Below are 13,199 nucleotides of genomic sequence, written 5' to 3'. Positions count from 1 at the left end.
TTGAGGCTTCCAGTTTCCAAAGGATATCGAGATAGTCAACTGCATAAAGGTGATTTCCGTCAAAATGTGAAGATGTCACAATGCCCGACATTACCCAGAAATATACTAAGAACGGGGCGATAGAAGTGCTCCACCAGCTCGGATGTCGCGCTAAAACATTTTCCGTCATTCTTAAAGTGATGGAGCTGGCCACGCGTACAGTTCAACTTCAACCCTGCACAAGCTAGCCCGGAATCCATCCCCGGTGGGCCTCGGTAGGCTATAGATTGGGATTCCAAATACACCCGGTCTCGATATCCTCTTCGGCTGAGCAAGAATTCGGACCTTCTCGGTCTATCCCGAGGAGCTCCGGGGTTCAGAAAATTCCGCAAGCGGGCTCTGCAAGCGGTCGCAATAGAGTGATAATGGCGCATGGCACAAGTTGAGTCTATCATGCTCACGAACATAAATAGGGGCTAGCAGCATTCAAAATTCTCGGATATTTCAAAGCATATTAAGTAGCCAAGCCGGCATCTGCCCAATCTTCTTCACCATTGTCACCATGCGCGCAGTTACTCTTCTTATCTCGGGTTTAGCCCATCAAGTCTTTGCTGCACGGCCATTCCTCAACGAACCTGATACCGGTATTGAGGAGGCTCTTTCGACTCTTGAGCCGGGAGAACTTCCTGACTTGAGTACTATGGTCGGGCTACCAGACTTCGACTACGCTGCTAGGAACTATCTACCTATCCGCAACTACACCTATTATCGAAATGGAGCGGCTGGTGAGTGGTCATACAGGAACAACCTCGAGGTATTCCAGCGCTACCGCTTTAATCCCCGCGTTATGGTAGACATCACCAACGTCGAGAATACACTTTCGTATGTACTCCTGGTGCCCCATCCCGTTCTTGATCAGCATTGCTTCAAATCGCCATGCAAGAAGCCCGCAAAAAGTATATGTCTTACAGGAATACTGAAAAGATTAACTATTGTGTTATTCCCACAGAACTTCCATTCTGGGTTATAATTTCTCTGCCCCTTTCTTTATCGGACCTGCTGCACGCGGTGACCTAGGCCACCCCTTAGCTGAACTCAATCTCATGCGGGCCGCCGCGGCAGAAGACATACTCTACATTGTAGGAACCTCAAATCAACCATAGACATGCCCAAACTTATACATTTGTTTTAACAGCCATCTCTCTCTTCATCAAAGTCTCTCGAAGAGATTTCTAGCTCCAAGGCAGACGGCCAGGTCTACTTTCAACAGGTCACCAAACTGTTATCCTATGTCTAAAATAATATCAGTGCCAGCTAACTATAAGAAACAGCTTTATCTAGCGGATAATGAAACTGAAACCCAGAAAGTCCTTGATAGAATTGAGGCAGCTGGCGCAAAGGCTATCGGGTTTACTGTTGACTCTGCCGCTGATGGAAATCGACAACGTGCTTCGCGGTTCGATGTTGGCTCTGCGTGAGTTTTCTTATACCCCAAACTAAATGTGATGTTGTCTCGAATGATGAAAGCACACTAACTAATTCTCAGCGACTCCGGATGGTCCCTTATCACTGTATGGTGACTCTATGAGAACCATTTAGGCATGCACTAACGAAACTTAGTGGGACGTTTACCATAGGCTTACGAACATGACATCGCTCCCTATCGTTCTCAAGGGTATCATGAGCGTTGAGGATGCTCAGGCCGCAGTCAAGCACGGTGTACCAGCAATCTGGCTCTCTAATCATGGCGGTCGCCAGCTTGACGGTAGCCCATCTTCCCTTGAAGTCGCCCTGGATATTCACGAAAAAGCGCCTGAGATCTTCAAACAAATCGAGGTTTATGCTGATGGCGGTGTACGATATGGGACAGATATTCTCAAGTTGTTGGCCCTCGGTGTGAAAGCAGTTGGACTCTCTCGTTCCTTTATGTTTGCCAACGTATTCGGACAGGAGGGAGTTGAGCGTGCGATACAAATTCTCAAGCACGAGGTTGCAATTGACGCCGGCAATCTAGGCGTTCCTGATCTGAAGGACATTGATGCTAGCTACGTGAGACAAACCGCGTTTCAATCATATGAACTACATAGTAGCTAACAAGAATTTTAGGTCAAATGGACTCCAAGCAATTGGATGGGTTAGAGTAAACAACGATGTGTTTTGCTGAGATTGTTGGAATCACAGGTTACCCGTACGGGAGTAATCGAGCGTAATTAAAGGATCAAACTGGTACTGTATTCTTCTGTATATCTTGTGTTTAGAAGAGTAGGTAGGTTGGCAGCAGCAGCAGTAGTGAAGATATCACTATTGGCAGCCTGTAGGTTGGATCTCTCAGTTCCGCTGCCGCGGCTGTTGCCGCGGCCGGCTCCCTGTATTCTGGCTGAGTAATCCAATACTGGCAGTCTTCTACTTTATGCCAGTGCTGCCAGAATACACTATACCGTTTATCCTTCTGCTGTTCCACCTGGTGGTTAACTACATGTTACCCATCCTTCCATCTTTATAGTGACCCTGTTAGTGTTAACAAATTGCTTAAGAGCCTGGTTTAGTGATGACTTAGAGGTGTGGCGCCTGTAAATGCAAAATCGTTTTACAGGCTGTGCAAATAAAAGGATAATGGTGAAAATTTTGGTGTTCGTATTTCCACAGATGCGTCAGGCTATTATTACGACCACATTATCCTAGCATGGCTCTAAAGCACAAGAAACGTCACAAAATGTGATTAAACTTAACCAGAGATTGCTCTAATACCTGATGCATGATTCTTCATAGATAGACACATTTGGTGAATTTAGTTATCATTAAGAATAGCCTACTAGTCTTTAAATCTACTTCCTAAGCTAACTCTTTGCCAATCTGGTCGAATTCGTGGCGCCATTCCAAGACCTTCTCAACCTTCTTAAAGGGGTCGAAGTTCATCGCCTCGCTATCAACAAAAACGCTCTCGCCCAGTGTCAAAGTGCCGCGACCAACAAAGTTGCCCAACTCGAAGCTCGCGTTTCTAGAGCTCTCGTGCGATCGATTCAAATCCTCCCAGACTCCGACCTTGAACGTAGCACCCGGGCGGAAGAAGAACTTCGATCCTCGCACAGCACCACTCCGCGTCTCACTAGTCACCACTTTGGCGGCTGTGTGAGGCTCATGGGACTCATCTCGCTTGTGAGCCCTTACGTGAACATCATTAAGGTCTCCGTTGGCTTCCTTTTCAACCCCTTTCAGACGTGCCCCATCGATGCCAGCTTCGAATGAGATACCTTTGGTTGACATCGTAAGCGATAGCTCAGGCGCACCGTTTTTAATGCCGTCCTCTTGGCGGTACTCGTGCGCAATGATCGCGCCATTTTTGCTACCGATCTCGCTATTTGGCGGGAATGGTTGCATGGGCGCCTCACGGGCGTCTTCAAGTAGTAGAACAAGGGGTTTCTCCCAGATAGTGTCATCAACCTCCTTGTAGAATTGAAGATTACAACGGCCTGCAGAAAGTTGGGTGTTTGGTGCTCGGACGATGACATGGTCGATATTGGCTTCTCTGGCTAAGATTCGTGTCAGCTTGGTGCACACGCCATGACAAGAAAAGCCAAACTTACAGTTACCGTACAGATAGAAGGGCATAAAGGTATCGGGATACTTTTCAAGACGCCACTTGGAATTTAGAGGCCGACTGACGATTGTCTCGTGCAATTTTACCGACACATTTTGAACGATAGTCCCACTAGATATCTCGTCAGTGACTTCCCCAGACCAGATGGCCTGGTTGAGATCAATTAGAAGAACATACGACTCATTCGTCATTATCTGCGCTTCGAACATGCCGTGTTCCTCTACAGCGTCCTTAAGCATAACCTTACGCTGGGTGACCAGTATCATAGGCTCCGTTGGATTTGACTTTTTCATGGCGACGTACTTTGCCCTAGCCGTCTCATCGAAGCTTGCAGAGACAATGAGCTGCTGTCTATGGTTTGCGACATGGAACATGGGGAGGTGGATGAGATATATTTGCTCCGTCCCCTGAATTAGAAAGCGATGAAAATCCGGGGCCATCGTGTTGCGTTTGCGGACGACCTAGACGGGAATGTTAGCCAAGTAAAACCGAGTTCGTTCTGTGTAACAACATACCTCGATTTCTTTCGCTACCGTTTCATAGAAGATTTCGGCAAGTTTGTTCGTGAAATTTCCGTCAGTCGGGAAGGGAGACATTACCACGTTACGCAGCACCATCAAGTCTTGTGTGCTCTGTTCGAGGCCAAGCCTCCTTACAAAGTTCTCCTTACACTTTCCATACAGTTCATCGGAGAACTCTGTTGAAGTAAGGTATAACGGGATCTTTGTGGGATCGTCAGTGGGACTGTCAACAGAAAGAGTTTCAACCACTCTCTGCATGAGGTAGTTGGCCTCTTCAATATCGTCGTTCAAACTCCCGTCCTCATAGCGGAAGTTCAATGAAAATGCGTTTATGTTAAGGTCTGACCCCAGTTCTCTCATCAGTCTGATGGCTTTCTGATCGTCTGGTCGCTTCTGGTCATCTTTCATGATGCTAGCATTTGTCTTATTCACAATATCACGTCGAATTCGTCGTTTCTCCGACTCGACCTTTTCTTCGGTGGAGTTAGGTTCAAGCTCGGAGGGCAGCATGTTGAATGGTACACAGATGAATGGACTGCTTGAATCTGTCATGGCTGCCCATTCTGCAGACAGCTGTGCGCCTTCAGCCATTGACGTCAGGTTAACCTAGACAAAGGTTATAACATACCCTGGTGCAAGTCCACGTGACCTCTCCCAATAAGGCACCGTAGCCCTTTTGGTCCAACCCAATGGTCTTGTTCGAGAGCCATGCTGACATTGCTGAAGCTCCAGGCTTGCTACAGGCGCATCAGCCACATTTGAAAGAACTGTTCTTTGTTGCTCATAAGACATACCTGCCTTCGACACCGTAGATGCCAATACTGGTGACCGAGCCACGTGACAAGTATGGGCTTGTCCAGGTGACGAGGAACCGCATGCGACCGTCACGGTAGCACAGCCCACCTGCTGGATATGGGATGTAGCCTGCCTTATGAGGGTCAACAGTAATTGAGTCAGCAAAACGCATGGCATATAAGTCCTCTTGGGTCTGTGCTCGCAAGCTCGCATCTGGAACAAATCCATCTGCTGCACCCATCTCAGTAGGGAGATTAGTGACATCTCCCGGCTGATAGTCCTTAGGCAGCATTGAACAAAAGTATCCCCCCCACGCAGCGTCGGCATGGACAAGGAAGGATAGGCCTTCAGCCTGCAGTTGTTTGCGCAGGGCAAGGACGCCACTAAGCGGGTCGACGGCGCCCTCTTCAATTTGTAAGAGTTAGTCACCCACTTCTCAGTCGGTTCTAATCGTCTCATACGTACCCTCGGTTGACCCGATGATAGCTACAACTGCGTAGACAGGCTGCTTGGCTTCCAGGCTTTGCCTCAGTTTCGTTTCCAGTTCAGCTAAATCCAGGCGAGCTCCCAAGTCAACTGGAATTCCAACAACATTGTCAGATCCCAAGCCACAAATTGCTGCAGGTTTGTCAGGTTATCGGAGATTTGTTTCTCGGCTGACAGTAACTACTTACCAGCTCCTTTGGGCCAGGAATAATGTCTTGTGGTTGCCAGCATGTATTGGCAGGGTTTTTCTATACCGAATTCTCTCTCCAGTGTGTCTTTACCGGTGGACTGAATGGTGAAATTCTTCATAACATCAGAAAGGAATGCGTTTGAGACTCCATGTTCCTGATATAATCTGTCCGGAAGGTCAAGGATGTCTGATGGTTTCAAATTCAGTAGTTCCCACGTTGAGAGGTCAGTGAACAACTTGCGCTGCCCCTGGCAATTCTCAATATGGAAGCTACCTGAGAGAAAGTTGAGTGGCTGACCCCGTTGAAAAGCCCTGTGCAGCGACAGCGGGTAGAACTTCAGGTTACGAGCTTTCACGTGGTGAGCGTTATGGTGTCATGTAGAGAGTGTTCATCATAGATACATACCGACCCTATGGAATATTTGTCAGTGCTCGGGAATCTGTCTCGCTAGACAAGTATTGGTCTTACCAGATAGATTCAAGATTAGCAACTGTGCCATCACATGTCACATGTCCCCAGGAAGTGGGTGCTTCAGTGTTCTCTTCCAGAATGTTATACCCAAAGAGCTCACACAGCTGTTCCCCGACTTCGATCTCTGCCACCGTGGATAGAGGGCTAGCTTCGATAGCAACGTTGTTGGGATTGTACAACATTGTCATGAAGTATCCAAGAAGTGAAGCCATACTCATATCGGTACACCTAGCAAATTTAGCACAGTAAGCAATGATTAAACGAGTGGGTTACAAACATATGGGCTTCATATCGAGGAGACCAAAATGGAATGCTGGTCTTGCCCATGATGTTGGACGCCTTCCGAACAGCGTTCCTGAGCTTTTCCATGGAGGCAAGGAACGCAGGCGTTTGTTGCGTCTTTTGGTCGATGAAGTTCTGCGTGGAATCAGCAAGGCCACTTCACTGTAATAGATTCACTAAATATCTTGGTCCAAACCTACCCCATCTTCTTGAAAGTAGTTCTTCCGCGCAAGCTCAAGTTCGTCGAGAATTATGTGTATATTCTCTTTGAAGTACGGGAGATTTTCAGCCTGGGGCCCGATGAAGTACGACGAGATGATCTGGTGAGATTCATCTTCGTGAGTGGCCTTGGTATTGTAGGATGTATTGGATGTCATGGTAAGTGTAGGTGATTTTGTAATGTTTGTAGATAGCACACTTGTTTGTCGAGTAGGAATTCGTTCCTTTTATACTTGGACTGGACAGGTATAGAGCTTCCCCGCTCGTCACTAGTCTTGACTACTAGATGTCTTTATTTTCCGTTGCCAACTCGCTTGGAAAATGTAGATTTGCATCATCTTTACAGAATTACTAGGTCACAAGCTGCATGTTCGATTCACAAGAATGTTGTGATATGCCACTAGTAGCATAGTGCATCATGCAATGGGCAGAACTGCGAAGCGAAGTTAACCTGCGTGCCGGTGCTTGTCACGAATCTATCCATCCCATTAACTGCAGCTAAACTGCAAATGCACGTCAGTACAGAGATCTAACCAATCGCAAGAATACACAGAAATTGAACTATACTTTATGAGAAGTACATACTTAAAACATGTGCGTCGTTGTAGCAGTTCTAAAGCAATGAGAATAGGTGGGACAAACAGTGTAGCTTCGCTCCTATTCCGTCCAGCAGCAGTCGATAGGATACCCATAATACCTTATGAAAGTTCTTTCTACATTGGGTACTACTTTGATAACCCCGCAGTTCTTACGCTGTCGATCAGTATTAAATAAGGCTTTGCATGAACTCCATGCATGACACATGCAACTTCGCCATAAACGGATAATTGAGCGTAGATATCGCGGAACTAAGCGTTTTCCTGTAGGGAAATTCCACCATTAAACATTCTAGTTAACGGGACTACTTCACTATGGCGAGGTAAACGGATACCCCTGACACATCGATTTACTTAAGTTACTAGTTTTGCGATCTCAGAATCAACGCACTATCAGTCCTTATTAGTTATGGCTTGCATAACTTGCATGCACTGCATATGCAGTTTCGTGGGAATCAGGTAGGTGACTGTATGTCTGCGGGGAAGCTCCCGCAATTAGACGTCGTATCAGGCGAACCTGTTTCACTGCAGAAAGATGAACTAAGACTTCTGTAGACATCGAACCATAAATGACTTCAGACACGCATGTGTTACGTATTCACCGGTGAGAACGATGACGCGCAGTACATACCGGTCAACCAATATAACGCCACAAATGCAGTCTCCTCAAGCAAAGTTACACCGATAAGTCGATCGTTGCGTCAATAAGGACTGCAACGGCTGCGTTTTCATGTACCATAGAAGCAACTAGGGACTCATCTTGAAAGTACGAAAAGAAAAAATAAAAAGAGCTCAGTAGTATAGGGTGGCTTCAAGTGTCATAGCAGTGGTGGTAAAGTGGCCGTATTGGTGTGAGTGTTGCCTGTAGGTAGGTAGACTCCAGCCTTAGTTGGGTTCCCACATTTTACCCCTCTGACTAGGATATACGAGACTATACCCTCCAATTTTCAAGTGGAAAAATGTAGCCGGGTTATTTAGCAATGCACTGACGGCGAAGACAAGGTTTGGGTTCGCTTCGAGGAAAAATCTACTACTATCCATAATACACCATCCAGGGTCTAGAAGCTCTAGATATTTAAGACAATTTCGGGATTGCAGTTGGAAAGGATCTAAATCCATTGAACCCCTCTCTTGAAACCCCCTCTATAGTCATTTCCGCACGTGGGACGTTGCAGCAGCGGGAAAGAGGATTAAAATACAATGCCTCCTATCTCTAACTCTTATGACACACTCGGAATACCGCGATACCGTTTTGTATTTAAGCTCTGTCGTCTAAGTTTATAGATGGATATACTGAAGAATATATAGGATAGATAAAGATTAAATCCGACTTTACGTCTTGTAGCAAGTTTTATATACTGTTAGAAGAACTGTCCTCAACTAGGATCCCTATTATAACTGACTTCCTTGAAACTGCATTGCATCTAATCTATAATGCTCGCCACGTCTAAGTCTCTTGGTACTTATCTTCTTAAAGATATTAACTATCTACCTTTTTTTTTTAAAAAAAGCATATCAAGGGTCTCACTTGTGTTACTTTCACGTTAGAGGCTACTTACTGTAAGGAATTAGGTTCTAGCTATAACGTATCTCTACTTTCAACCGTACTAGCACATCTAAAGATTTCCATTATGGAAATGGGATCTTATAGAAACTTGGTCAGCAAAGATTCTCAATTGCAATGTGAAGCCAAAACAAACAATCTGGGACCATTCGTCTTACGTCACCGAGGCTGGTCATTATAATTGTTTTACGATTCCGTTGCTTTTTCCAACGCATATTGCAACGATTCGAGAATTGGGGAGGTCGAGATAGATGGAGAATTAAGATAGGTCGGGGAAGTTGGAGATTCGGGGATGTTCCACAAGTTGGAGAAACAATGAGGCCAGTTTACTCGCCCCCACACTGGGCCCCGTACCTCCGTGACCATGAGAAATAACACACGAGCGAGTAGGCGATGGATATAGTTAGTCTTGCTGGCTCGCTATAATATTTTTTGAAAGACATGAGAACTCCCGTAAAAAAATACAAACATCTATCTCGCTGCTTCACTTTAAGGCATACAACGCCCGCTTGTTGGCATACGAGGTGTGTTCTACTACATTGAAGAATTCTGAGCCTCACATGGGACCGACTACAGTTCCTGTTATGGAGCAAGGGCGAAATTCAGGGTTGAGAGTGGCCGTTGTTCAAGCTGAGCCGGTCTATTTTGACCTGCAAGGAGCCGTTGAAAAGGCCATTCGTATCGTTGGCGAGGCTGCAGCCAAGGGAGCCCAGCTAGTAGCGTTTCCGGAGGTTTGGATTCCTGGTTATCCGTCATGGATCTGGTTCGTTAGGTGTCCCCCTCCTCTATCTCTGGTGGCAGCCCGAATGGGCAGCGTTTTTCTGTTCCCTAGCAATCCATGCCTTAATCATGTCTACTTTAGTGGCTTTTGGCACACAGCTAACGTTTAATCAATTAGGGCTCGAGGATGTGACATTGAACTTGTGCAACGATATATCCAGAACTCACTGTCTAATGATTCTGCGGAAATGTCTCGTATATGCGACGCAGCCTCAAAGAACAAAATCGCGGTCGTCCTCGGCTACTCTGAGCGCGACGGCAACTCTCTTTTTTTGGGTCAATGCTACATCGGATCGGACGGTCTAATCAAAAAAACGAGACGAAAGATCAAGCCCACACACATGGAGCGCACTATATTCGGCGATGGTGGTGGCGAGTCACTACTGAATGTGGTGCACGACTCCAGCGTGGCCAAGGTTGGAATGCTGTGCTGCTGGGAACACTCACAGCCATTGCTGAAGTATCACACGCATTCACAGGGTGAAGAGATTCATGTTGCAGCCTGGCCTGCTCAGCTTTCCCATGAGGAAGGCAAGGGATTGTGGTCCACAGCTAACGAAGGTATATTTAATTTTCCCAGTCTTTGAAGGTCGTGGTTGTATTACACGCAAGTCTCCCACTTAACTGAACATTCAAGTGCTGATTATTAAAGCAGGCTCACTTAACCTCTCGATTACCCATGCTATCGAAGGAGGCTGTTTTGTCCTTCATGCTTGCGCCATACTCACTGATCATGGAGTAGAGGTTATGAAGACGCACACTGGCGATCAATACTACGCTGCCGGTGGCGGCGGATCTTGCATTATCCGTCCTGACGGGAAGCTAATTACAGAGCGGATGCCTGGAGACGAGGAAGGTCTTGTGATGGCGGATATTGAACTTAGTGATATTCTTCGGTCCAAAGCATATCTTGATACTCAAGGCCATTACAGCCGTCCCGATCTTTTGTGGCTCGGGTGCGACACCAGGCCTAAGCCTATGGTTAGGTCTTTAGGGGAACGAGGGAATTAGTGATATATTGTGTTTAGAGCATGTTGAATTATACTAGATCACTAAATTATCGATTTAGTGCGTTGTTATTTCTCTCTGTAAAGTTTCAAAATATTATAAAAGACCTGATCTTTAGCTGTAGTTTGCTACTGGCTTTGTCGACGAAATCATATTTAACATTGCTCTAGATAAGGATCGTAGTAGCCTAGAGGTGGAAGTTTTTTGTTTAAAGAAGCTGGTAGCCAATCTGTTGGTATCACAGGATACCCGTACGGGTGGTAAATCAGATGTAACGAAAAGAGCAAAACTAGTACTGTATTAGTTGTTGTAGATGTAGAAGGAAGAAAAGAGAGGCAGCCAGCGGAAGCAGCAGTTGTGAAGATATCACCGTTGGCGGCCCGGAGGCAGAATCTCCGGGCCCGACTGCTGCCGCTTCCCGTGGCCTGACCGCCTGCCCGTATTCTGGCTGGGTAATCCAACACAATCTCTAAATTCCCTGACATACCAGAATTCCACATATTCGAATATTTATAATTATTCTATAAAGCCACCCCAGCTCTTTAGCCCAAGTTATCATTTAATTATGTCCGCTCCAGAAAACCTACTCCACAGTCTTCTTACAATAGAGCAATTTGCTACAGTCTATTTGCCGATACTATAGCAGTGACGGACATGCCTGTCACTCACGACTGGATGGACAGAACAACTGTAGTCGTCATGGCAGACAAAAGAAACTGACCGAAAAAATGCTTGCTTTGTCGGCAGCAAATTTTGCATACATTTCTTCGTATGTTGCCAGATGCTCCTCATCCGCTCACTAAACTTGGCCCTCAATAGCAGTCAATCCCGATTCAATGAGTAGTGAGAGTCGACATAGTCATATAAGTTTACTCACCCTTAATTCTCATCAGTAACAACAGTTTCACTAGCTGTTAGAAACATAACAGAACTAGAACATTCCATATAAGCATCGAAAGGCTAAACAGGATAAATACACGGAAAACACAAGAACAGGTAGGGCTCTCTATACCATCATTTGCTTAGTAAATCAACTTCTGGCGGAAGATAGGGTGTTAATAACACCCCATTCATTGTCAAAGTATAAAGTTTCTAGACAATAGAGTCCTCCCAATCAAATCACATATATATACAGACGATTATTTTATGGAATAATCTATTATCTTCTTTCCAGTATTTCTTTTTCAACGTATCATTTCTTAGATCAGACCTTAGAACGACTGACATCATCTGCGCTGCCTTTGTTGCTGGATAGTTTCTCCGCATCGGTTGGGTTCTCGCCAGAAATAACTGCGACATCATCACCAAAGAGAACTCCAATCTCCTCAAGAGACAAGCCGTTGGTCTCTGGAAAGTATGCCCAGATAGTAACAGTACCTGCCAACGGCACAAAAATGAAGACTATAATTCATATTTGTTTAGTTCCTAATAAACTTCGAAAATCGAATCAAGCTTGATACATACCAAGATAATATCTCCAAGAGACCTCCGCAAATGCGACAGATGCTGAGCCGGTGTATATTAGTGTCATCGTGAAAAGACCTGCAACGGAAAATGACACTCCTTGAGCTCGCATCCACGTCGGAAATATCTCAGACAGATAGACACTATGCAATTATCAATTAGCTTTTTCCATTCTTTCAAGTCTAGAAAGTAGATGGAAATTTAAAGAACTTACTAGCAAGCTAGAAGAAAATAACAGCATTAGCAAAGGAGCGTAACAAGACATCTTCTGTGTTCGTCACTTACAGGCATCCATTCCGCCAGCGAAAAAAGTGATAAACAAGAATAGAAACAACACCCCGAATCCATTGCCGACTTTGTTGTCTGTTCCGGCAAATTGAGCAACCATAGCTGTTTCACACGCGACTGCAAGAGCCGCTCCAGTCTGTAAATTAAAGAATGTCAGTCAAGGCTACCCAGACATTACAAACCATATACTCATGACTAACCATGCCGATGATCATTAGCTTAATCCGTCCCACACGATCTAGAAGTATTGCGTTGATCCAGTTCATGAAAGCAGCCCAAGTGGTGTAAATCGATAGCAGCAGCAGCGCCTTCCAACCGGTGATTCCAAGCCCTTCATACATAACGATCTGGTAGTTGTTGATCACCTGGATGTTTTTGCGCTATATTAGCTACTGTCTGATATCACCGGTGAAAACAGCCCACTTACGAGAACTCCACTGCTTTGTGCAATAGCAATCACCAGGAAACCTAGGATCAGTCTCTTACGAGTGTTGGGCTTCTTCCAGAGAGCATGCCAAGGTACCTCCATTTCACGATCAAGCTCGACCTGCCGCTTGATCTGCGTGAATTCTTCGACTGCCAAAAGAGCGCCTGAGTCTTTGGCGTCATAATGAAGTTTCTTTAGTACTTCTAGTCCCTCTTCGTGTTTGCCGTTGTATATAAGATATCGTGGTGACTCTGGGAGCCAGGGACTTCCAATTAGAAGCAGCATCGGGGCCAAAATTTGGAAAGCGATGCATAGTCGCCATTGTATCGCAGGATTTTGCTCAAAATAGCAGCCTAGACCAACCCAGCTCGTCCCTGCCTATATTACTCGCTTGTTAGTTTGAAATGCGAGTATACAATTGCCAGACGCAGGAAATCAAGAATTTTGTGGGCGACTTACATATCCAGAGACCAGAAACACTGCATGCATTCCCACCATCCGACCGCGGGCATGGGAGGGTGAGACCTCGG

At 45.7% G+C, this 13,199-nt stretch overlaps 2 protein-coding genes across 2 annotated transcripts; one reads left to right on the top strand and one right to left on the bottom strand.

Moving 5' to 3' along the window:
* Positions 1-541: 541 nt before the first annotated feature.
* Positions 542-2,118, top strand: EsH8_VI_001254 (uncharacterized protein; the record flags this gene model as incomplete). The annotated part of the gene is made up of 4 exons (XM_083272507.1): positions 542-861; positions 1,526-1,555; positions 1,617-2,028; positions 2,086-2,118. 4 exons carry the CDS (start codon positions 542-544, stop codon positions 2,116-2,118), a joined length of 795 nt encoding a protein of 264 aa, XP_083127681.1.
* A 693-nt stretch (positions 2,119-2,811) lies between these two features.
* Positions 2,812-6,700, bottom strand: EsH8_VI_001253 (uncharacterized protein; the record flags this gene model as incomplete). The annotated part of the gene is made up of 9 exons (XM_083272506.1): positions 2,812-3,509; positions 3,564-4,038; positions 4,093-4,671; positions 4,727-4,835; positions 4,893-5,298; positions 5,568-5,918; positions 6,142-6,269; positions 6,319-6,458; positions 6,524-6,700. 9 exons carry the CDS (start codon positions 6,698-6,700, stop codon positions 2,812-2,814), a joined length of 3,063 nt encoding a protein of 1,020 aa, XP_083127680.1.
* Positions 6,701-13,199: the final 6,499 nt, after the last annotated feature.

The sequence above is a fragment of the Colletotrichum jinshuiense genome, chromosome 6 (genome assembly GCF_051148585.1).
Source record: "Colletotrichum jinshuiense chromosome 6, complete sequence".
Lineage (NCBI taxonomy): Eukaryota > Fungi > Ascomycota > Sordariomycetes > Glomerellales > Glomerellaceae > Colletotrichum > Colletotrichum jinshuiense.
This window is presented reverse-complemented; position numbering and strand designations above follow the sequence as displayed.